The sequence below is a fragment of the Rattus norvegicus genome, chromosome 6, assembly GCF_021556685.1.
Source record: "Rattus norvegicus strain SHRSP/BbbUtx chromosome 6, alternate assembly SHRSP_T2T, whole genome shotgun sequence".
In the NCBI taxonomy this organism is placed as follows: Eukaryota; Metazoa; Chordata; class Mammalia; order Rodentia; family Muridae; genus Rattus; species Rattus norvegicus.
Window position 1 is genome coordinate 143,143,073 of NC_141539.1, and position 23,659 is coordinate 143,166,731.

A 23,659-nucleotide genomic window follows, 5' to 3' on the forward strand; every position below is an offset into this window, starting at 1 on the left:
CTCATGTCTATAACTAACTGTCTTAAATGATTCCAAAACAAAGAATGATTCTAGGATAAAAAATTCAGTAATTGGTAACCACTAAGTACACCTTGAATTCTTTGTGTGTATGCTTGAACTTGTGTGTATGTTTATTTAACATGGGGTGCACATGTGGAGGTCAGACAATGGTCTCAGGTGTAGGTCTTCAGATGCCTTCCATCTTTTTTTGAGACAGGATATCTCAGTCGGGAACTTTGCCATGTAAGCTCTTGTGGGTGGACCAAGAGCTTCTAGACAAAGATCCTGTTATCTCTTGTCACCTACCTCAAGAAGCAGGAATTATAGTCAGGTTGCCATGCCCAGCTTTTAAATGAGTTCTGGGAATCCAAATGCGGATCTTCACAAGAACTTAACCAGTTGAGCTATTCCCATAGCTCTGTACATTCTTGAAACTTAAACTTGCAGTTAGGTTTCATTTATGGTATTTTTCACATTACTTTTTGTTGTTTTAATTTTTCCCTGCACTCTTTCCTATCTCCTGCCCCCTCCCATATGCTTCTATACTCAGTATCTTCCTTTCTGCTTGTATGTCACCTGTGTACTTTTCCTGTGCTCTCCCTTACCCCAGCAACACTTTTTTCCCTTCATGGTCTTTTAGGAAGTTTAATAACCTATACCCATCTTCACGCCTGCTTAGGGACATAGTACATGGAAGTATTAAAACTTGGGATCTGCATATGAGAAAGTACCGGTAATTTTTTGATGAATCTGGACCACGTTAGTTAATGCAGTACTCTGTAGAGCTATTATTTTCCTTCAAATTTCACTTTTCTTTACAAATGGTTGAAATTCCATTTTATATACTACATGAAGATCCTCAAGATGTGAAACTTGAAACACTATTTACAGTACATTTTTATGTTTGAACAGTTGTCACAATAATGCCCTTTCTAGTCATGCTTTTCCTGATCAGGATCCAACCCAGCGTCAGACTCTGCCTTTAGCTGTCACATCTCTCAGGTGCTCTTTAATCTGCCTTCCTGTGCTTGTCACAGCACTGAAGGCTTGTAGGTATGGGTGGCTCTTTTTGTATTCTTTCTTCTATTAGCCAGTCCAGTCAGATCAAGTGTCTGTATCAGAAGGGGCTGCTTGGAAATGTCAGGGCCTTTCAGGACAGCATTGTTATGTGGGGGTCCCATGGTAGGTGAGTAAGTGGCTGCTCATGGCCTATGCCAGTAACTTTCTGCTTTCCCTTTGGAACCATGGGCTCTCTGAGGAAATGAGTAACTGTGGAGGACCTGCCTCTCTGCACACTTGTATCTGTTTGTTTTAGTGTCTGTGGATAGTTCTTACCAGAGTCTGTTACTATTATGGCTATCAAATTGTCACTTGTGAACTCCATATTCCTTTAGTTTTATTCATTGGTGCCCTGCAGCATGCCAGTGCTATTAATGAATGATTTGGTTTTTATTAATTTATAACCTCATTGATACATTGATACTAATTTAGTCTGGAGGCTATAATCTATTATTGTCACTATACTTGTGCCTCAGTTGTTCTAGAGTAGCTGCTGGAAAATCCTTTTGATTGAGTTTCATATGTTTTGACAGTGCCTGTTCTTATCTCTCAGAGAGATGTGGTCAGTCTGCCCAAAGTGAGAAGAGAAGCCAAGGATGTGGGGAAAGACTCAGTGATTCAGGGAAAGGTTGCTGTCTAGGGCTGAGGAGCAGAGGGTTTGTTGGTAGCACAAAGAACTGGAAGGAAGGGAATCTGACCCTTTGCATTATTTACCCGCAGCATACGTTTGTACCTGACGACAGGCCTGGGGATGGTGGACATTTGAATTGATTATAGGAATTTTAAGTGGGTGAAATTTTTAACTTTAACTGTCTAGTATTAAGAAGGGGAGGAAAGGGCTGGAGAGAGCTCAGTGGTTAAGAGCATTGAATGCTTTTCTAGAAGTTCTGAGTTCAATTCCCAGCAACCACATGGTGTCTCACAACCATCTGTAATGAGATCTGATGCCCTCTTCTGGTGTGTCTGAAGACAGCTACAATGTACTCATATACATAAAATAAATAAAAATTATAAAAAAAAAAAAGAAGGGGAGGAGAGATTTGATGCTTTCTGCTTGGTAATTTGGTATTGTTTTCCCTATTAGGAAAGAATTTTGGAAAAAACTAGCCAGATGTTTAAACATGTAACTAATTTATTACTTAAACTTTTCTAGTAATACCAGTGTGAAAAGAATGCAATTAATTTTTCATATTTTGTGTTTTTTTAAATCTGTTTTCCAGAAAGATCCTTCTGATCCTTTCAGCTTAAGTGAGTTACTAGATGAATTGTCAAGGAAGCAGAAAGAAGAATTATGGCAAAGGCTGAAAGACTTGCTAACAGAAGCATTGCTGGAAAGCCCTGTGGATGGGTGGCTGACAGCGGAAGTCCAAGGCGCAGACGATATGGAACCAGAGCACAGTCCAAAGATGGTATTTGCCTTTCAGAAACAAAAATGTTCCTCTCTCCTGTACTAGGAAAAGACTGTTTATTTGAATAATTGCACTTTCTCTTTGAGACAGACTCTCACTATTAGTCCTGACTGGCCTGGAACTCACATGCATACCTGGCTGGCCTCAAACTGGAGCATCACCTGCCTCAGCTTCTTTAGTTGGGATTAAAGGCGTGTGCCACCATGCCCAGCTCAAATGGTTGAACTTTAAAATTAAGAAAATGCAATATGCCAGTCCTGTAGTTACCTGCTGCCAAGTCCTGCTTTTGCTGTTCTGCTACTCAGTGTTATGATTTTTATAGGACACTTGACTTATATTCAATTTGAATCCACCTTTTAAAAAAAGCTAAAGGTGGGGTTGGGGGTTTAGCTCAGTGGTAGAGCGCTTCCCTAGCAAGCGCAAGGCCCTGGGTTCAGTCCCCAGCTCCGAAAAAAAAAAAGAAAAAAAAAAAAAGCTAAAGGTTCCATTTTTGAAATTTAGTAACTATTTGATTTTTTAAAAAACAAGTGGAGTGTTACAAGTTGCTCATTTTAACTCACTTATGTTTTATTTTTAGAAAAAGAGCGTAGAAATAACATATGCAATTGTTACTGTAATTCTTGCTTCTGTACCTATAATAAATGAACATGAGAACTATGGCGCCCTCCTGGAGTGTGCTGTGATATTGAATGGTAAGTGGCATTTTCAGTAGTGGGCACTCACGTGGCACCTTTTAAAGGGAAGTCACCTACGTTCATGAGCAGGGCAGGCAATCTGAAACAAGAATTTAAAGGCATCTCTTTGCACTCAAGTTCTCAAGGGCACTGTGAGTTAGTAGGCTCTGTTCAGTGTTGGGGAGGGTGGTCGTGGTTCTGAGTTGCTGACACTGTCACTTGCAGCTTCTTCAGGACAGTGTGCTTGCTTGAAGGGACATCTCTGCATATTCTCAGTCTGTGCTATTGCCACACAGCCCAAGAATCTGTGTCGCTGAATTTCTTGTTAAGGATGACCATGGTCTTTGGAGTTGTTGATTCCAGTGTCTCTTGCTAACTTTAACTAAGCCAGTAAAGCTGTTTATTAAGTGGTATACTCACCTGAAGTGATGAAAACTGGTTATAAAATATTTACACAAACGTATTTTATAAATGTAATAGCAGTTTTAAGGATTCTGTGGAACTGTCTTTTGAGTACTTAGTTCATTTGGGTATTGTCTCCTCGGGCACATTCCCACGTTCTCAGTCTTAGCATCACTTGCGTTTCTTTATGTCTTTAGGAGCTACTTTGGTCTGATTTCCTGAAATTAGCATAATTTTTTCTTTTTAAATATTTTACATTTTTAGTATGTTTTTAATCTAGTCCCTTCCAGCTATTTCCCCCCCCACCCTTTCTTTGTTACTCCACAAGTCGACAGTATCTTTTTTTTATTATTATTTTAAATTACCCCAGGCAGTGTAGAAATTTGCTTCTAAATTCTCTGTGGATGTCACTATCAGTTTATTTATAGTCTCACTGTAGTTGCTCCAGACTCAGAATTACTTCAGGAGCTTTATATGCGTATAATGCTATTCAGGCATCTGTGGGTAATTGTTAGCATTATTAACAGTTATCGAGCCTTTATATTCTAAAAGCAATAGTTTTTATATTCATTATGTTATTTGCTTTGATTGTTTTCCACCTTTGAGCCAAGACCCAAGACCAGCACATTGAGCCTGTGGTGGTCAGAACCTATCCCAGTGAGGGAAGAGTTGTGGTGATAGCAAGATGTATTAGTATGAGGCTTCCAGGTCTGAAGTTCTCTGTTTTGTATTTTGTTTTATCTGTTTGTATAACACTTGTAAATCTTTTTTTGGCTAAGTATTGGCATTCTATAAATTATGTTTATTTAACAAATAAACTAATATTTGCTAAGCTAGGCCTTGTACCAAGTCATAGTGCTCTGAACTTTTTTTAAAGATTTATTTATTTTGTGAATTGAGTGCTCTATCTTCATGTATACGTGCATGCCAGAACAGGGTGTCGGATTGCATTCCAGATGGTGGTGATCCACCGTGTGGTTGCTGGGGATTGAACTCAGGACCTCTGGAAGGGCAATCAGTGCTCTTAACCACTGAGCCATCTCTCCAGCCCAGCACTCTGTACTTTTGAGTCTGAAATGGTAATAAACTGCTTAATAACAGAAAACATTTGTGCTTTACATTTAGGTATTTTATATGCATTACCTGAATCTGAACAAAAACTCCAGAACTCTATTCAGGATCTGTGTGTCAAATGGTGGGAAAGGGGCCTTCCTGCCAAGGAGGACATGGGAAAGACTGCGTTTGTCATGCTGCTGAGGAAGAGTCTGGAGACCAAAACAGTACGTTTCCTTTCTTCAGGGTATGTTAGTGAGGGGCGGATTAGGTAGAAAGGGGCTGGATTCTATAGCTTCCCAGTTTAGGTGAGTTCTTACAGTTAAATATAGAGGTCAAAGGTGGGAACACCATCCAGACCAAGATTGAAAGTTGGGCTTTTTCCTCCATGTTCTTTCCTTAGAGTGTGGCTGCTGTCCTCTTTGTCACTTCATGATGAAAAGGCAGTTACTCTACCTGTATGCCTTGATCCTAGTTCTGCAAAGGAAAGGAAGCGGGGGTGCAGAGACTAAGCTGTGCCAGTGGGTTTTAGTCAGGGAGTATCCTGGGTAAGAGGCAGGCATGATTTAGAATTATTATGGCAATTATTTCACATTGCTATGAAGTCCTAGGGAAATTGTAGCTGAGCCGAACAAAAATAATTTGGTAGTTGGAGGCTAGCCTGGGCTACATGAGGTCCTATTTAAAAAAAAAAAAAAAGCCCAAAGTGTTCTGTAGAACTACACAGAGCATTTGCAAACTTGTTTTTTGTTGTTGTTTGGTTGGTTGGCTTTGTTGTTTTTCAAGACAGGGTTTCTTTGTATAGCCTTAGCTGTCTGGAACTAGCTCTGTAGGCCTGGCGGTCCTCAAACTTACAGAGATCCTCTGCCTCCTGAGTGCGGGACACACCCCTTTTCACTTGTCACTGTGTCCTAATTTTTGATGATTTGGTAATCTAATCTTCATTATTCATGATAATTAGCTTGAAATACAACTTTACTTTCTTTTTATAAAGGTAAAGAAAGTAACTGAAACAGGTAGTATGTTATTGTCTCCTGTGTGGCTCTCTGTGTCATTCACAGGGTGCAGATATGTGTAGGCTGTGGCGCATCCACCAGGCTCTGTACTGCTTTGACTATGATTTGGAGGAGAGTAGAGAAATTAAAGATATGCTGCTCCAGTGCTTCATAAATGTTAATTGCATCAAGAAGGAGGAGGTGAGTTATGGCTGGTGTTTGCTAATTTGTTCATTTTTTTTCCCCGCCTTTCAGTCACTAGACAGGAGAAAAGGAAAGATAAAGAAGGGGAGGAGAAAGAGCTAGAGATCCCTGAATCTAATTTTTCTCCTTTTTTTCTTCTAACAAACCACAGTCAACCCCCTGGATAACCACCAACCACCAACCACACATTTCTCTGGCCCTAGCATTTATAGACCTTCTGAAAAGTCCCTAGAGCTCCAAATGTCACACAAGTGCAGACACTATCTGCAGCTGGCAAAACAACGCCTCTGCTAGAGCCTGAGGCAAATCACAGTGGCTTTGGACAGTGGGAAGCAGCTCCATATCCCCACATCTGGGATTAAAACAAAAACATATTCTTACAATATTTCTGTTTTTTAAACCAAAATTCTAGAATGGTCACTTCAGTAAGTAGGTTTTTTTGTTTGTTTCTTTGAGTTTGAGCACATCTTGCCTTATTTTCATCATTAAACTAGATGGAAATAGGTATCAATAAATTGGATTTACACATATAATTACATATTTACATATAAATGTATATTATACATGTAGAATCACTATATATATACATATACATACACACACACACACACATGTAAATATAAGAGTTATGTTCCTGTGGCTAAGCTCTGCTCTCTTCTTTCTACAGATTACTCTGTGTGTGTGTGTGTGTGTGTGTGTGTGTGTGTGTGTGTGTGTGTGTGTGTGTGTGTGTCTTAGAGTTATAAAATATTCTGTCTAAAAGCAACTTGGGGAGGAAAGGAATAATTTCAACTCTGATCACACCCCATCACGAAGGAAGTCAGGGCAGAAACTCAAAGCAGGAACCCAGAGGCCAGAATTGAAGCAGAGGCCATAGCAGAATACTGTTTCCTGGGTTGCTTCCCATGGTTTTCTTTTTCTCTTTTTCTTTTCTTTTTCTCGGAGCTGGGAACTGAACCCAGGGCCTTGTGCTTGCTAGGCAAGCGCTCTACCACTGAGCTAAATCCCAGCCCCTCCCATGGTTTTCTAAGCCTGCCTTCATTTTCCTGTTGTTGTTGCTGCTGCTATTGCTGTTTTATTTCTATTTTTTGAGATAGGAACTCTCTTATGTAGCCCTTGCTGTCCAGTCCTTCACATAGGTTATTGCTCTCTTAATATTATTGCTTGAATTGCCTTTTTTCTTTTTTGAGAAAGGATCTTACTACATAGCCCTGGCTGGCGTGGAACCTTCTATGTAGACCAAACTGGTCTTGAACTCACAGAAATCTGCCTGCCTTGCATCATGTGTACTGGGATTAAATACATGCACCACCAAGCCCTGCTCAGCCTACTTTCTTAAACCATCCAGGACCACTTGTCTAGGGGTAGTACCACCCATAATGTGCTGGGCCACGTCATTTATTTATTTATTTATTTTTGGAGCTGGGGACCGAACCCAGGGCCTTGTGCTTCCTAGGCAAGCGCTCTACCACTGAGCTAAATCCCCAACCCCGCCACGTCATTTATTAATCAAGAAAATGTCCTACTTGCTTGTACATAGGCCAGTCTTATGGCGATATTTTCTCAGTGGAGGTTTTCTCCACTCAGATGACTCTAGATTGTATCAAGTTGACGAAGTTTTAGCCAGCATGAGGTTGGAGAGGTGTGTGTGCTAAGAGTTGAGCTCAGAACCCCATGCATGCTAGGTAAGTGCTTGACTACTAAGCCTCCCCTGGCCACATGGCTACGTTTAATTGGCATATACACAAATATTAGCACCACACACCTCCATTTCTCTTTTCACCATTCAGGAACCAAACAACTTCAATTCATGTGGCCAGTTTCAGTTCAGATTTATCTCACATGTAAAGTGCCATGACTAGAGAACTTAGTATGAAATAAAAAGAGTGCGTATTGTCTTAGCTTTTTATTTTTATTATATACTTAATATAAATCACATTTTTAAGTACTCTTTTGTACCAGATATTTTTAGGGCTAGGGCTGTAATCTTGCCTAGCAAAGATTAGGCCCTAGATTCAGTCCCTAGATTCAATCGTTTATTAACATGGTTTCTAGGGAATAGTTCTGTTATGTGAGGTCACCGTACAGTGGTTATCGATGTGGACTGTGTGCCCTTGCTGGGGTGCAGGTGACTGTAATACAGTGGGTTTAGAACATGTCTCTGCAGCCGTTTCTCATGAAGCAGTAGAGAAGGCTTCCAAAATGCATTCCTCAGGGTCTCAGCCCTTAGTAGAAAGTCTGGTCCCATGGTAGCCCCCAGTCCCCATCCTGTAATTTGATTAGCACCACTAGAAAAGTCTGCATCTAGCCATGCCTATTGTGTGGAGGGCACGGGCTCTGAATCTGAAACCTCAGTGTTTGTTCCATAGCCAGAGCAGCAGGTGCCCTTTCAGACTTCAGGGATGAGCACGTGGCATGGCTTGAGTGAAGCAGCAGCATCTGTCAGTGGTACAGGATGTGTGTGGAGAGGGCTGCTTTCCCCGTGATGGTTACTATTGTTATTGGAAAGATGATAAGCACAAGGCTTGCACAAGGATTGTTAGGAATTTGGTGGCAATAAAGAGTTTTATGGTGGGGTCAAACAAAGATTTCAGGCATTCTTTGGTTTTGCATCATCCACTCTCCATGATAGCGAGAATGAAATGTCTGTAGACCTGTGGTGGAACCTCGTATGGCTCTGTTTCTGAGTTTTGAAGACAGATGTTCAGTGCTGCTCTGTTCGAGGGAGGGATGTCTGTAGCCCCTCTGCTGTTAGGGCCACTGTAGCACTTCCCAGCTCAACCTCCGTGCCAACTTGCCAAATGACAGTGACATGGGCTTCATTTTTATAAGTAGCTGACTTTGGGTGTATTAAAGAAATACTTGTTTATATTAGAACAGTTTCATTAAGTCGTTTATTATTTGAGATGATGTTTGTGTGGCCAGGATGACTTGACCTTGTCCTATTCTGTCTCAGCCTCCCGGGTAGCTGGGATTATAGGTGTGTGCTCCCATGCCCAGCTTGTCCTCATTGTTTTTCATTTACAGGGAAGAAGATTTCTTAGTTATCTCTTTAGTTGGAATATAGACTTTATTAAAATGATCCATGACACCATTAAAAATCAGTTACCTGGATTACAAAAGTAAGTATTAGAGGTTCTCTTGGCTTGTTTTAAAAGTTTTGTGTGTTTCATGTGTGTGTTGTAAGGAGGTCTTGCTGTATAGCCCAATCTAGGCTGTCAGTACACAGCGGTCTAAATGCTTTAGCTTCCCCATTACAGTTTATATTAACATAAATGAAAGCTTTAGAAAATACATCGTGTTATTCACTATTGTATTATTAGGTAGGTTTCTTTTTCCTCTAAGCATTTCTCCCATACTGATTAAGATCTTGGTTTTTTTTTTTTTTTTTAGTTCTCTGCTTTTCCCTCAGGAGGCTGGCTGTATTTGCTGCCCAGGTTGATTTCTAGTCTCTGGGCCCATGTGGTCCTACTACCTCACTCTGGAACAGAAAGTAGTGGTGGTTTTTTTTTTTTTTTTAGGCAGATATATGACAGTTATAGCTTTTGTCTTACATAAAGCTCATGTCATTAGTATTGAGGGGACATTTTGAGTACAGGGTACACCGTCTAATGAGTGTGGGCTGAACTGTGGTTGCCGTGAGGAGCCGGTGGTGTAAGTCGGAGGAACCACGGGTCTGCAGCTCTAGACCTAGTGCTTCCTGTATTCAGCAGTCAGACTGCCAGGCAGAGCGTGCATTCACTTGGGTGCTTTCTGTTGACATCCTTCCTTCCTGCTGAGGTAGGCCACGGTTAGTAAATCCCTTAGTGTCAGGTAGCCGTGTAAGCACTGAGGATTTGGTTCTAGTGTGAATGCAGAGCTCTTGGTATATTCTAGATTGCTTCCTCACATTTCCTTTGTAAAATGCTTATGCTGAACTAATTTCTAAACATAGATGATTTTAAAGTTGAATCCTGGTGTATCTTTTTCTATATGTAAAGAATTAGTATTTAAAGTTTTTAATATTTTAAAGTTTATTTGTGTTTTGGGGAGGTGTACGTATGGGTGGGGTATGCCATGGCACACATGTGTGTTTGGGGAGGCGTAGGTGTGGGTATGTGTATGACATAGTGCACATGTGGAGGTTAGAGGACAACTCGCAAGAGTTAGTTCTCTCTTCCCACCAATCGTGGTCTAGGTATCGACAGCTCACTGGGCTTGGTAGAAAGTGCCGTTACCAGGGAAGCTCTCTCGTCAGTCCATATTGAAAAGTTCTGACTGTAGAATTTAATTCTGGGCCTGTGCTGTCAGGGTTAGGGTTGGTGGTAACATTGGCTAAGGAGGAGTTTTTATTCCAGCTCCTCTACCCTGTTTTGTCTCTTCCTCTTTCCATTTCAGGTAGGTAATATTGCAGATGTTTGTAGAACCATATTCTGTATCAATTCCTTTTCCTGAGACAGGAGAGTAACTGAAGTGTGGTATACAGTAAAATTATTTAAACATGTATTAACTTTTTTTTTTTTAAATTAGGTCTTTGATGGTACACATTGCAGAAATTTATTTCAGAGCTTGGAAAAAGGCTTCGGGAAAAATACTGGAGGTATTTTCGTTTTATTTAACATCTAATGTATTCTAGTTACTTAAGTATCCAAGGGTGGGCTATTTAAAACTTGTGCTTAGTCTACCTGAACATAAAGCTGATTGATTAGTCATGCCGATAGAAGTATGACAGGCCGACTCATTGTGGCCCACGTGCTGAGGCACAGCCCCAGCTATCACCTTGCTGGGATGCACAGTTTCAGAGAAGTCAGTGGGTTTTGTGTTCCTTATTTTGTTGTCTTTGGGCCTAGACTGTCTAGTTACCTCTAGTTATTGGGTTGCTGGGATGTGGCTAGTCAAAGGGAGATTCGTTGCGAGATGGATGTTCTAGGCTAAACAAAATATAATATTATGTAATTTGACTGGTTTCTTTGTTTTTATTCTGGCTACTTGAAAGTGAAAAACTGTGTTTGTGTTTGGGTTCTCTTTCCGTGGATGGTGCTGTTGAGGACCCCCTAGTGCCTCTTCTATCGGTTATGTTATCGTAAGAGGTCCGTGACGTTCACTTTGAGCACAGTGAGCCCTGCGTGTGTTAGGGAGATCTAGTCTCACTCACAGTCTGCATTAAGATCCAGGCCATCAGCTGCCCATCAGCTGCCCATCAGCTGCCCATCAGCTGCCCATCAGCTGCCCATCAGCTGTGTGCCGTGCCATTATCTGCCTCTTCCTTCTACATCTTCAGGCTGTAACCTGTGCTTTTCCATCCAGAAGTATTCTCTCTCTCTCTCTCTCTCTCTCTCTCTCTCTCTCTCTCTCTCTCTCTCTCTCTTCTCTTCTCTTCTCTTTGGAGAACTGACAGTGACTAGTGCAGGTTCTGTCCACACTGCCTTTCTGCCTGCTTATACGTGGTCTTTATTGCTAATATTCTTTGGACAATTTTAATAAAGTAGATTAAATATGTGTAGTCTTTTACGTGTATGTAGTCTTTTAAGTCTTGTCTTAAGTGTGTGTGGTGAAACGGCAGAGCCCAGGCATTATTCTCCATTATTTTGTTTGCTCGTTTCTATTTATTTATTTATTTGTTATTTTAATTACGTATCTGTAGAAGTGCTTATTTGTAGGTTTATTTACATTGAGTTTTAGGCCTGTGGAGGCCAAAGACATTGAATCCCCTGGAGCTAGAGTTACAGGAAGTTGTGAGCTGCCTTACATCATGTGTGCTGGGAATTGAACTTGAGGGCTCTGGAACAGCAGTACTCATTCCCAGCCCCTGAGCCATTTCTCCAGTTCCCCTACTTCCTCCTCCTGCCCCTTCTTTTTTTGTGTGTGTTTAGGCTGGTCTTGAAGTCATGGTCCTCTTGCTTTAGCCTTTGTGAGTGCATGTCTGCCGTGGTAGAAGTGGAGGTTAGAGGACAGCTCTCAGGAGTCAGTACTCAGGTTGTCTGGCTTGGCTGCAAGTGGATAAAAACGTTGCACTCATGGCTTCGCTTATTGCTGTCCTCCTTAACTCTGTGCCATTGATGTGTTGGAGGCGCCCGTGGAAGGGAACACCATATTCTAAAAGCTCCAGTTTAGTTCCTCTATGTCTTTATGTAGCTTCCAGGACATGTGGCATAGCTCCTGTCTCATCACTGGTCAGATAGGGCATTACCCCACGTTCAGAGGCTTATCATTAACTTCAAGGAAGGTAAATTTTCAAGATGATATTGATAGCAGTATTTATGTCTCTGTCTAATGCTGTGGGGTCCTTGCACCCTGGAGTGTAGGGTAACATATACTGGGTTGGACCTATCTTTTTTTTTTGTTTTTCCCTGTGACTTGTTTTCATTGGGAGTTGTCAAGGAGTCTCTCACACTCCTTCCCTGGCACTTGTCAGAAGCCCCCAGAAGATCCCATGTCAGTCTCTGGAGTCTGACCTCCTCTGTAGAGGCAGTTCCACTGTGTTTGTGGAGAGTTTCTTCAAACAGGTGCAAGCCTGTGATGTTCCCAGGACAGTATAACGTTTTTGAGATCTCTGTCTGGCCTAAGTTCTTTTTGTCTGTATTTTGAGTAATGTGAGCTGTTTTCTAATGATGCTGGGGTTCACTGTTGCCTCAGATAAAGTAGAAGCAGTGTCCTCTTTTATACTGAAACTAAAGGAATAGATACATAGTAGCAGCTCTGACAGAAGAGCACAGGCTTCCTCTGAACAGGGGGAGGAGCTTAGGCCTGCTGGGTGGGGATTCTGTCTCCAGCTCACTGGCTGCCTGAGTGACCCATGCTTGCTACTGCTCTTACTGTTTCAGACCATTGAAAATGACTGCATCCAGGACTTCATGTTCCACGGCATCCACCTTCCACGGAGGTCTCCAGTGCACTCCAAAGTTCGAGAGGTAAGGGCGGCACCTCTGAGCCACCAGTTGTGAGCTCTATTTGTGGATAAGTGTTTTGGCTAAATGTAAAAATTCCTAATTTCATCCAGTCAGGCAAAGGGATTTCTTAGAATCTTGATATTTGTTAACTTGGCATTTGTTCTGCTGCAGCCCTGTGGTGGGTGAGGAAAGAAATGGTACTGTCATTAAGCCAGCCAGGATGTGCTTTAACTGTATGGAAAGTGCTTTGTGTAGTGAGAGAGATTTTCTAAGATTTACAGAGAAAATGAAATCTTTCATCAGAAAACCATACCCGGGGCTGGGGATTTAGCTCAGTGGTAGAGCGCTTACCTAGGAAGCGCAAGGCCCTGGGTTCGGTCCCCAGCTCCAAAAAAAAGAACCAAAAAAAAAAAAAAAAAAAAAAAAGAAAACCATACCCATGCTGTAGTTAATTCAGTGTTTTTACTAATACATTTTCTGGAGGAGTGGATTCCAATAACAAGGCAAATCTGATTGTTTCCAGGTTCCAGCATTTATACAGAATTGTGGGGTGATTCTATCAAAGAAAGTGGAAGGTCTATTTGTAATTTATTACTTTTGGGAAGAGCTTGGTATCTCATTTAAACCAGTGCTATAAAGAGTATTGAATAGATGCTGGTTCTGTATGAATTTTTCAGGTAGAGAGCTGGTACCTGTCCCTGGTGGGCAGCAGAGTTGAAACCTGATCCTGTTGGGCAGTAAAGGGCTAAGCAGCTGGGCCAGTAGTTGGTTCAAAGAGCATTTGAGTGAAGATGAATCAGGCTAAGCCTTGCTCCTGAGCCCCTTTTAGCAGTGTCCATGCTTCCATTTTGTCCTTACTGTCAGAGCTCTATGGAACTTATGTGGTTCTTGGTAGGCTAGAAATTAATTTTCATATTATTTATTTTTTTGAGATAGGGTCTTAATGGATGGTCTAGAGTTCCTGGGTCTTGGTTTCTTCTGCCTCAGCCTCTTAATTAGTGTGACACGAGGCATGTCTCACTGGTGTAGGTCTTAGAGCCCGGGTGGCATTAGAATTCAGAGCCATTGATTGCTATTTTGGCTATGACTTCTTTTTTCTGATTGTTGTATTCAAGGTTGTCTTGGCTCTGTTGTAGGTCTTGCCAGAGAATGTTGTAAGTGTCACAGGGGTGGGATGGGACAGAATAATCTTTCTTCCCATTCTCGAGCTTTTGTGTGTGCTTGTTTTGAGACGGACTCTTCCGTAGCATGGGCTGACTTCAAACTCACCAGCTTCCTGAGCAGTGCACCACTACATCTGACTCAGATGCCTTACAGATAACTGTATTGCCTTTGTTTCCTTTCTCTTTTAGGTGTTGAGTTACTTTCACCAGCAGAAAGTCCGTCAGGGAGTGGAAGAGATGCTGTATAGGTTATATAAGCCCATCCTGTGGAGAGGACTAAAGGTAACATCTTACTGGTGTTTCCTAGTGCACGATGTGCTTTGAATTGATCCTGTGCTGATACAGAAGGCAGCTCAGAGACTGGAGACAGTGTTTTATGGGATTTCAGAACAACATTTCTTATGGTTTTGATCTGTGCTGTCACTGTATTCCATATCCAACTACCTAGGTTCAAGTGATCCCCCTGCCTCAGCCTCATGTGTAGATGGGACTCTAGGAATGTGCCACCATTCCTGCTCTCAGTTTTTAACCTTTGTGAAGAGCATGTCTTTGATCCACTTAACAGTAAAGGCAGGTCAGTTCAGTACTTAGTAAACAGTTGCTATGAAATCCAGTCCAGAGGGTGACTGGGTATGCACGGACTGGGCAGAGTAACAGCTGCCCCGCCCGCCTGTTCTTCTCTCATGCCTGTAATGAGGGCAGAAGACAGACACTAGTTAGCGTTCTGATGAGCACCCAGGTCTACACAAACTGCTCTGCTTGATTAGAAGGCAGCAACCACTTCTTAATAATCTCTTAACATCACTACTCTTTTTTATAGTCTGAAAATTTAAAAGTGTAATCAAATACAGCTTCGAAGTGAGAAAACTGGTCTTTAATATCTACTGACACTGAACTGAGAGTTGGGTTTAATTTAAGGATGACCTCACAGTTTGGCTATTTACTTCTGTGATGCCAAGGGCAGAGCCCAGTGCCCTACACGTGCAAAGTGGATACTTTGCCACCAAATTATATCCATCCACAGCCTGTTTTTGCTAACTTAAAGATTAAAGTTATGTTTTCATTTTTATTACAACTTATTTGTTTATTTACTAGGCAGTGGGAGCATATGTGGAGGGCAGAGTGTAGCCTGTAGGAGTCAGTTTTCTCCACTGTGTGTTCCTGGAATTGAACTCAGGTTGTTAAACTGAGGTGCAAGTGCCCTTAGATCTGAACCATCTTGCCAGCCCCAAAACTGTCTTTCATTTGTAAATAAATCTTTACTGAAATTGTGGAAATATTAGCTTGGAAACAGTCTCTGAACTTCTAAAAGTACCTATATTTTTATAGGCCAGAAATTCTGAAGTTCGATCAAATGCTGCATTGTTGTTTGTTGAAGCATTTCCTGTTAGAGATCCAAACTTCATTGCCACTGAGATGGACAGTGAAATTCAGAAGCAGTTTGAAGAACTCTATGTAGGTATTGCTGTGTGGGCATTCACTGCTTGCTAACCTGTGTGCCTCAGAGCTATTGCTTATAAGCAGGGCCACCCTACAGAGGAGTGAGTACCCATTCTGCCCACATCTCCAGATGCACAGGTCCACACTCTCCCTCCTCTCTTTAGTCACTCTTGAGACATCCCATTATATATGCTTATGTAGTTTTCAGGATAAAGCTATGCATGCCTCGCTCCCAGTAGCCATGTGTTAGCACTTTGACTTGCAGATTGTCTCTACCACTCCCGCTTTATAGCATTGTGGCCTGATTGAACATGTGCAGCTTTTATTTCATGCTGTAGTTTGTAACAGTGTAGTAGAATAGTTACTCATACAACTCTTATGTGGGACGCATGGGTCGATGCTGCGTTGCTTTGTCTGAGCAGCTGCGGGTTAGGCATCTTGGAACCACCCCTTCAGACCTAGAGACACTGGATTGTGTGGCCACAATTTCTGCAACTCTTAAGTATCTGTTATTAAGTTTTAAATTCCCAGAGTACTAATATGTAGCACAAGCAATAATTTAAGAGTTATACATCTTTTTTCTCTCCTACTTTTAGAGCCTTTTAGAAGATCCTTATCCATGGGTCCGTTCCACTGGCATTCTTGGTGTTTGTAAAATAACTTCTAAATATTGGGAAATGATGCCCCCCACCATTCTTGTTGACCTCTTGAAGAAAGTCACAGGGGAGCTGGCATTTGATATAAGCTCAGCTGATGTTCGGTGTTCTGTTTTTAAGGTAGGGTTTTTAAAGGTGTAAAAGTAACATTGTATTACACAATAGTTTTGTAAAACTATAAGGATATTGTAGAAAATAGAAGGGGAAAGTAATAGAAAATTACATATTATCCTACTCAGGAGGGAAAATGTTACTGATACTATAGTTGTATTTCTACACCAAAAAAAAAAATTTTTTTTTTGTAGAATTTTATTTTTAAAAATTAAAACTATTTTATGCATATGGGTATTTTGACTATGTGTTATATGGTACCCATGAGTGCCAGAAGAGAGTGTTGGGTCTAATGGAACTAGAGTTACAGATGTTTGTGAGCCTCCATGTCGGTGCTGGGGACTGAGTAAGGTCCTCAGCTAGAGGAGCCAAGGCTTTGATCCTCTTGGAGCTGGTGTTAAAGGTGGTTGTAAGATACCTGTCACGATGCTGGGAACACTGCAAGCACAGTATGTGATTTAGTTGCTGAGCCGTCTCTTCAGTCTCCAAACTAAGCTTTTAAAATCTAAATGTAAAGTATTGTCTAGCTAGGTGTGTGGCCAAGACCTATAACAGCAGAAATACTCTGGAGGCTGAGACAGGAGGATTCTGAGTTTGAAGACACTTGAGTTGCCTAGAGACCTTGTTTGAAAGAAAAGTGTTTTCTCTATAAAATGTCTAGTTGCCGTAGTGTTAGTTTGGGGCTGGGCATAGTATTCTAGCTCTGCACAAGTCCTCCCTTTTGCCTCTTTGGAATGTCTTACTGAGCAGTTTCACCAGTCCCAGAGCGTGCCTTTGATGTGCAGTCAGTCTCATGAAGGTGGTGTCTGCCAAGAGTCGGACTCAGTATCATCTGAGCTGCCTCTTAGCTGAATGTTTTATCGGTGTGCTCTGGTTTGAAGTGCTTTCTCCTCTCCCCCTTCTCTGTAGTGTTTGCCAATTATTTTGGATAACAAACTGAGCCACCCATTATTAGAACAGCTTTTGCCATCGCTCAGGTACAGTCTCCATGATAACGCAGAGAAAGTGCGGGTGGCTTTTGTGGATTTGCTGCTGAAGGTCAAGGCTGTGAGAGCTGCAAAGGTAAGAGGACAAGTTAAGAGAAGCTGAGATAGACAAAGGACGTTCGTCACCACCCAACAGAAGGACCTCAGTTACATTTTAATCAATTTAATAATGTATTTGCTAGGTGGTCAGAAAACTTGGCTTTATGTTTTACATGAAAGGTTCTAGAAGTAGTGTGTTTCACTTTGCAAAGACTAATATAAGTAACCATCTTTAATAATTTTAAACATTATTTCATGTATGATGGGGCATGTGTGCACATTATGTTTTTGGAGGTCAGAGGAGAACTTAAAGGAGTTGGTTGATTCTTTCTACCATGTGGGTTCCAGAGCTTGAACTCTGGTTGTCAGTCTTGGTGACAAGCATCTTTGTCCCCTGAGCCATCCTGCAGGTCCCCTGGCATTTTTTATTACTGTTAAAAACATTGAAATATTTGATGGATCTATACATATTTAGGACCTAAATACTACTTGCAATGGTTAGCTGGTTCTGCCTTTTTTTAAAAAATAATTGCTTGTAACGTGGTAAACATCCACTGGGCACAGGCCAATTTATTGACACCGTAAAGAGGACATAAAAGTTCCTTCTTTCCAGTTCCAATTCAGTTTTTTTTTTTTTTTTTTTAAAATAACCCTTTTTCTCTGATACTGGGAATTGAACTCAGGACCTCATAAATGCTAGGCAGGTGCTTTATCACTGAGACAAGAGTATTTCAAGGTTAACAGGAGTGCAAGGCTAGTGTGCCTGTCTGTCCATGGAAATTCTCATTGCTGGGGGCATTGCTACCCACATATCTGCTCGTGTGCCATTCAGAGTGACAACTTGTACCTTGTACGCGTGTATAACTTCTCTGGACTTAACTTTTTGGCTAAGAAGTATGTGTGCGTTGGTGAGGACAGACATGGGCTCTATGGAGGAGCTGCCCAGGTGCTAGAAGCCTATGATAGAGTTGGGGTGATAGCTTAGTTGGCAGAGTACCTGTGTAGCATACACATAGGCCTGGGTTCAATCCCTGGCATAAATATGTGTGGTGCGGTATGCCTGTGATTATAGTATTCAGGTAAAGGCAAGACCAGAAGTTTAAGTTAATCTTCAGCTACAAAGTACTGGCCAGGATACTTGAGACCCTGACTTAAAACACACACATGCGCACACACACACGCCACCACCCTAAACAGTGCTAATGTGTGTCTCTTGTGGAGTATGTGATTGTATTGTGTGAGCTTCCAAGTTGGACAAGGAGGGTGCTCACAGTACCAGGAGCAAGCTAGCAGTCCTAGAGTGTTAGGGAGGGGGATGGTGTGGATCTCTTAAGACAGATGAGTAAGGTGTTCACATCAAACCTATTAATAGATGAAATTTATCTTTCTGTTTGTAGATCAGTTAGTGGATTAGTAAACCTACATATGTAGAAGTGATCATCTGTGCATGAATCATGCTGCTAAGGAATCATAGTTGGCCTTTCCACAGCCTCATGATATACCTTACATGTTACATTTCTTTAAGATGTAAATTATGGTATAGGTATTTGAAAGGATTTTTCTTGAGTATAAAACAATTAGTTCTTTGGTTATAGTCTGGAAACTAGCAGTTTTCAAGATTATAGGAACCACTGCTTGTTTTCTTTTGCATGTCTCCTCCTCTACTCCCTAGTTTTGGAAAATATGCCCAATGGAGGACATTTTGGTTCGCCTGGAAATGGATTCTCGGCCTGTGTCTCGGCGCCTGGTGAGCCTCATCTTCAACTCTTTTCTGCCCGTCAACCAGCCAGAGGAGGTGTGGTGTGAACGCTGTGTCACCCTGATCCAGATGAACCGTGCAGCTGCCAGGAGGTTCTATCAGTACGCCCATGAGCACACCGCCAGCACCAACATAGGTCTGCATCTCTGCCTCTCTCGTGTCTCGCTGCCTCTCCCACAAAGTGCATGGTCCAGATGCTCAGTGTTCTCACTCAGTAAGCCTCATGCTCTCTGGCATCCCTTAGTGATTTTCCTTAAGGTGATACTCTTTACTGTTTGAGATTATAGTTTTCTAATTGGAAAGCTAATTTTATAGATGATACATCTATTTGTTGATTCTCTTAACCACTTTAGCAAAGCTCATCCATGTCATCCGTCACTGCTTGAACGCCTGTATCCAGAGGACCCTGAGAGAGGGCGCAGAGACCCATAAGGAGTGCGAGAAGGAGAACGCCAGTGTAAGTGTTGCTCTTGCTTCACAGTAAAGACAAGCAGGGTTTGGTTTGGTATCATTTCCATAGGCTGTTAGGATGTTTTATTTCCCATTTGTTTCAATAAAGATACCTAGGTACAGCTTTGGATAAGTCATAAATTATATGTTTTAAAGAATTGTGGTGTATCTTTTGTAGTTAACTTTTAGAATGTGGTAGGATATTGTAAAGAGTGTTCTTACTAGTGGCACCTTGTCCCATATTTCTTTGCCCTGAGCCCCCTCTGTTCAGTTCATCTTGGGTGTAGCACTATTGAGCTAGATTTCGGACATGGAGCTGGTGCCTGTCAGAGTCACTAACACGGAGTTCTAGAAACATGGGGATGAACTTCTGGGTGCTAGCTTTTTGTAGAATTGTCTTAAATTAGCTGGTCTTTTAGTAAATCTGAAAATATCCACTAATAGCCAGTTGAGACTTGACTACACTTGCTGCTTTCAAGCAGTATCTTATGTATAGTCACTTCACAGTCAAACTTGAGGGATTTATTTTTTTTATTTTTTTGCAGTCCCCAAATAGATTAGAAATTTTTCCTATAGAAGAAAATCACAAAACAAAATTTCCTTTGCTAAAGTTGCTTAAGTAAGCTAGTTTGCTTGCTACATGACTATGTCCTGGGGCTTGCTACTACTACCCTATGACCTGTCTAGACAGAGTAGGCAATATTCAGACTGCCTCTTCCATGAGCTATGTCAGTGTCATGGTTATCTCAGTGCATCTGCCTTAGTGCATCATGACAGGCAGCTAGCTCCACCCCTTTTCTCTTCGTCCCTCCGTTTGGCAAGGCGGGGGTGAAATTGTCAGTAAAACCTGCTGAAGATCTATGGAAAGTAGGTGTGCAGCAGAAGGAAAAGAGAATACAGAACATTGTGACTTTATGTTCATACCTTGGCTGACCAGTACCTTTTCATGTGCTCAGAGCTGTCGGGTAGAGTTTGAGTCCCTTCTGCTGCATGGTAGATAGCATGTGTGAAGCTTTTCCAGGGCAGTTAGCTGGGTTGCAATGTAGCTTTTGTGATTTCATGTGTAGGTGATCTACTTATCAGCCTGGCACATGATATAGTTGGCATTGGCAGAAGCGGGTGAGCATATATCCTGCTGCGGGCCACTGCAGCCTTATACTAGGATTGAAAATGACTTTGCAAAAGAGAATATGAATTTGGTTTGAAAATGTTTTACATTTTGTAAATATTGAAGACATTTTTTAACCTTGTTACTAATAGCTATATACTACTGTGAAAGCTTGCAGTATCTTTTAGGTCAAGTTCTTTATCATTAAAAAAAGACAATCATTTCCATTGTACATTGTAAAAAAAAACATGTAATTTGCTATATAATTCTCATTCTAGATTGACAGAGGTTCAGAATACACATCTACACTGTAACTCACATTAGAAAAATGTATATAAGTTGTGGCATAATTACATTTAGAACATATATGTAGCTAAAATAGTTTACTTTGTTTTTGAGATAGTCTCACTATGTAGCCCTAGCTGTCCTGGGAGTCCCAGGGTCGTTTTAAACTTGTGACAGTCTTCCTCACTCCTCCTTATTGCCTCCTGAGTGCTGGGATTATAAACACGCACTACTACACTGTGCCCGTGGTTTTAAAGAATTTTTTTTTTTTTTAATTTGCTCATGGAGCCAGGAGTCATACAAATTTAATCCCAGGCCATGGGTGGTAGAGGCAGATAAATCTCTGTGAGTTCAAGAATAGCGTGGTCTACATACTTCAGCCCTGCCAGGGCCATGGCGAATGGCCATCTATTAGTGTCCAAAGATATTCTTGGCTAAAATAAAACATTGGAACTATTACTTAGCAGCCTGGTATTGCTAAAGTATTATAGCCTAGCCTGTTAAAATAAGGAACCATTACTTAAGAACCTAGTACATTATTCAAGTGTTATTCTCAAAGGGGAAGAGTGGGTTTCATAAATTTTAATGAGTCTGCTGTGCTAAAATATTGAGCTTCTGTGGTTTACTTTAAAATAAATAAACCACTTGTGTTTCTTAGACTGGTATTACATAAGGACCACATGCTGTAATGCTCATTATCGATGTAAGTGTGCTCCATTTAGGTTTTCTGTTCACAAAGTTAGAGTGCAGAAAAGGTAAGGTTAAGCCAGAAGGAAAACTTTGATCAGTTTGTTACATTTTGCTTCTGGTAGCATCCAAGCCACTAGCAGGTTGCTCTGTCAGTCTGATTGGCCTTATTACATTTCAGAGCATTTAGTGCACACTGTCATAGCTACTAGGCAGAAAGTATGTTTGCTTTTTGTATTCTTATTAATCAGGATCAGTTTTGTACTCATTAGGAAGTTACTTCGATCATCTCATGTGTATCTCCATGGGCCATCACTAATAGGCAAGTCACAAACCAGGTCTAATCAGTAGCTCTGGAAACAGATTTTGTTATGCACCTGTTCATTCTGGTATGAGATCATTGTGTACTACCAGCATAATAGGAACATATAGTCAGGTTTGTTTTCAATAAGCCAAAGAAACCTATGATTTTAGTGATTGCTGACTACCATTAGTCACTTCCAGCTGTGAGTTATATCTTGATGTCCTCAGAAAGTGTCTAGCAGTCAGTGCCTACGGGTCAGGCCAAAGTTGTACAGCCGTGCTTAGCAATTACTTTGTAGTGCAGTGTAATCCCATTTGCATGGGGTGTGTGATAAAGAGTATTAGTTTCTGAGTTTAGAAAAGTTTTAGTTCATATAGACTTTCATTAAAAAAATATAGTTAATTTAGAATTTATTTCTTGGATGGAATTTGGAAATAAATCTACATTCCTAGTCTAGATAGGTTCTAAAGTAGTGAAGAAAATTTTATTGTACTATAGAAGTTGACATTGTGTTATTTATATTGTTTTGTGTCTGTAATTCTGAGCTGTGCTTTTGAAGATGGTACTTTTAATACTTTTATTAGATTCTTTCACAGTAACATTGTCTGTGTCTTAGGTACTAGACAAAACGTTGTCAGTGAATGACACTGCATCCATGGCAGGTTTGCTAGAAATCATCGTGATCCTCTGGAAGAATATCCACAGGAGTCTGGAAAACAATAAAGAGGCCAAAGCTTATACCATTAACAAGTTTGCGTCTGTGCTTCCAGAGTACCTGAAGGTATTCAAGGTAAGTCTGGGCCATTCTTAGAGTAAGCTGTTCTGGGGTGGCAGGTTTCCTCTTTAGAAGTTCTGTCTTGTATAGGACAGGAAGGTTGTCATGGCCCTTATTTTGGCATATAACAATAAAAATATAGATTTATTAAATATAAATGCATTGTAAACACGTACTCTGGTTTAATTTAATTCCTTTATGGTGCTATGTACTGCTCCTGTTCTTTTCTCTTGTTCTTTCGTCACACTCTCTGAGCCCTTTCTTCCTAACGTGACCTCTTTATGTCTTTTAAGAATTTTTTATCTCTTGAGTTTAATTAAGGTTACTTGTGTACATATATATGGGTGCCACTTTATTTACCAGATTATGGATAAGAAAGATGACTTTTGATCCAGCTGCTACTAACTCCTAAACTAGGAGTGGAATCTCATAAGCTCATTTCATGCTGGATATTGATGGGGTCAATCTTGTATGCACTTGTCCAGCTAACCACAGCCTCTATAAGTTTATCGGTGCTACAGCTGTGTCATGTCAAGAGAACAGCAGTCTTCTGTGTTCTTTGAGTCTTGCTTTTTTTCCCCCTGCTCCCTCTTCCATAATGTTCTCTAAGCCCTGGTAGGGAAGGAGTTGATGGCCATGTTCCATTTATGGCTGAGTATTCAACGGTCAATTTCAGTACTTTAACTAGTCATGAGTCTCTGCACTAATTGATGCCTACTTCAAAAATAGCTTTCTTTGCCCAAGGTTGAGACTGGCAATAGTCTGTGGGTTTGAACTCGCAGATTCAGGAAGCAGTTTGACAGCAGAGAAGAAGCAGAAGAATTAGAATCCTAATTCCACTAGGATTGTAGTGTGACCATGGCTTTGGCCAGTTTTTAAAGTGGTTGGTTGTCTCCAGAACACTTATGCAGTATTATACCAGTGCATATATCTTGCCTGACACATCAGTACTGTTGCTTTCAGAGTCGACTGCAGGGAAAGACCATCGATTGCCTCTCAGCAGCTTGCATAGCAAGCCAGCCCGAAAGAAGAAGTCTTCAGCCGAGTTCCAGCTTGATTTCTCTTTGTCTTATACTCAAAGTGTAGTGTCCTCCACAATTAGATCTTTTTTTTTTTTTAATTGTTTATTTATTTATTTATTTTTTATTAACTTGAGTATTTCTTATATACATTTCAAGTGTTATTCCCTTTCCCGGTTTCCGGGCAAACATCCCCCTCCCCCCTCCCCTTC

General features: G+C 41.1%; 1 protein-coding gene across 15 annotated transcripts in view; it reads left to right on the top strand.

Annotated features, from left to right (window-relative positions):
• Window positions 1-23,659, top strand: part of Ncapg2 (non-SMC condensin II complex, subunit G2) — a 74,402-nt gene that overhangs the window by 5,064 nt on the left and 45,679 nt on the right. For 9 of the 15 annotated variants that reach the window (XM_087554006.1, NM_001427667.1, XM_087554003.1 and 6 more), the window contains 14 exon segments: window positions 2,280-2,468; window positions 3,046-3,160; window positions 4,670-4,824; window positions 5,659-5,793; window positions 8,824-8,918; window positions 10,306-10,375; window positions 12,600-12,686; window positions 14,018-14,110; window positions 15,158-15,283; window positions 15,865-16,044; window positions 16,945-17,097; window positions 18,733-18,955; window positions 19,173-19,276; window positions 22,270-22,443. In XM_087554006.1, the coding sequence (XP_087410132.1) occupies window positions 2,280-2,468; window positions 3,046-3,160; window positions 4,670-4,824; window positions 5,659-5,793; window positions 8,824-8,918; window positions 10,306-10,375; window positions 12,600-12,686; window positions 14,018-14,110; window positions 15,158-15,283; window positions 15,865-16,044; window positions 16,945-17,097; window positions 18,733-18,955; window positions 19,173-19,276; window positions 22,270-22,443 (1,899 nt within the window). 15 annotated transcript variants of the gene reach the window in all.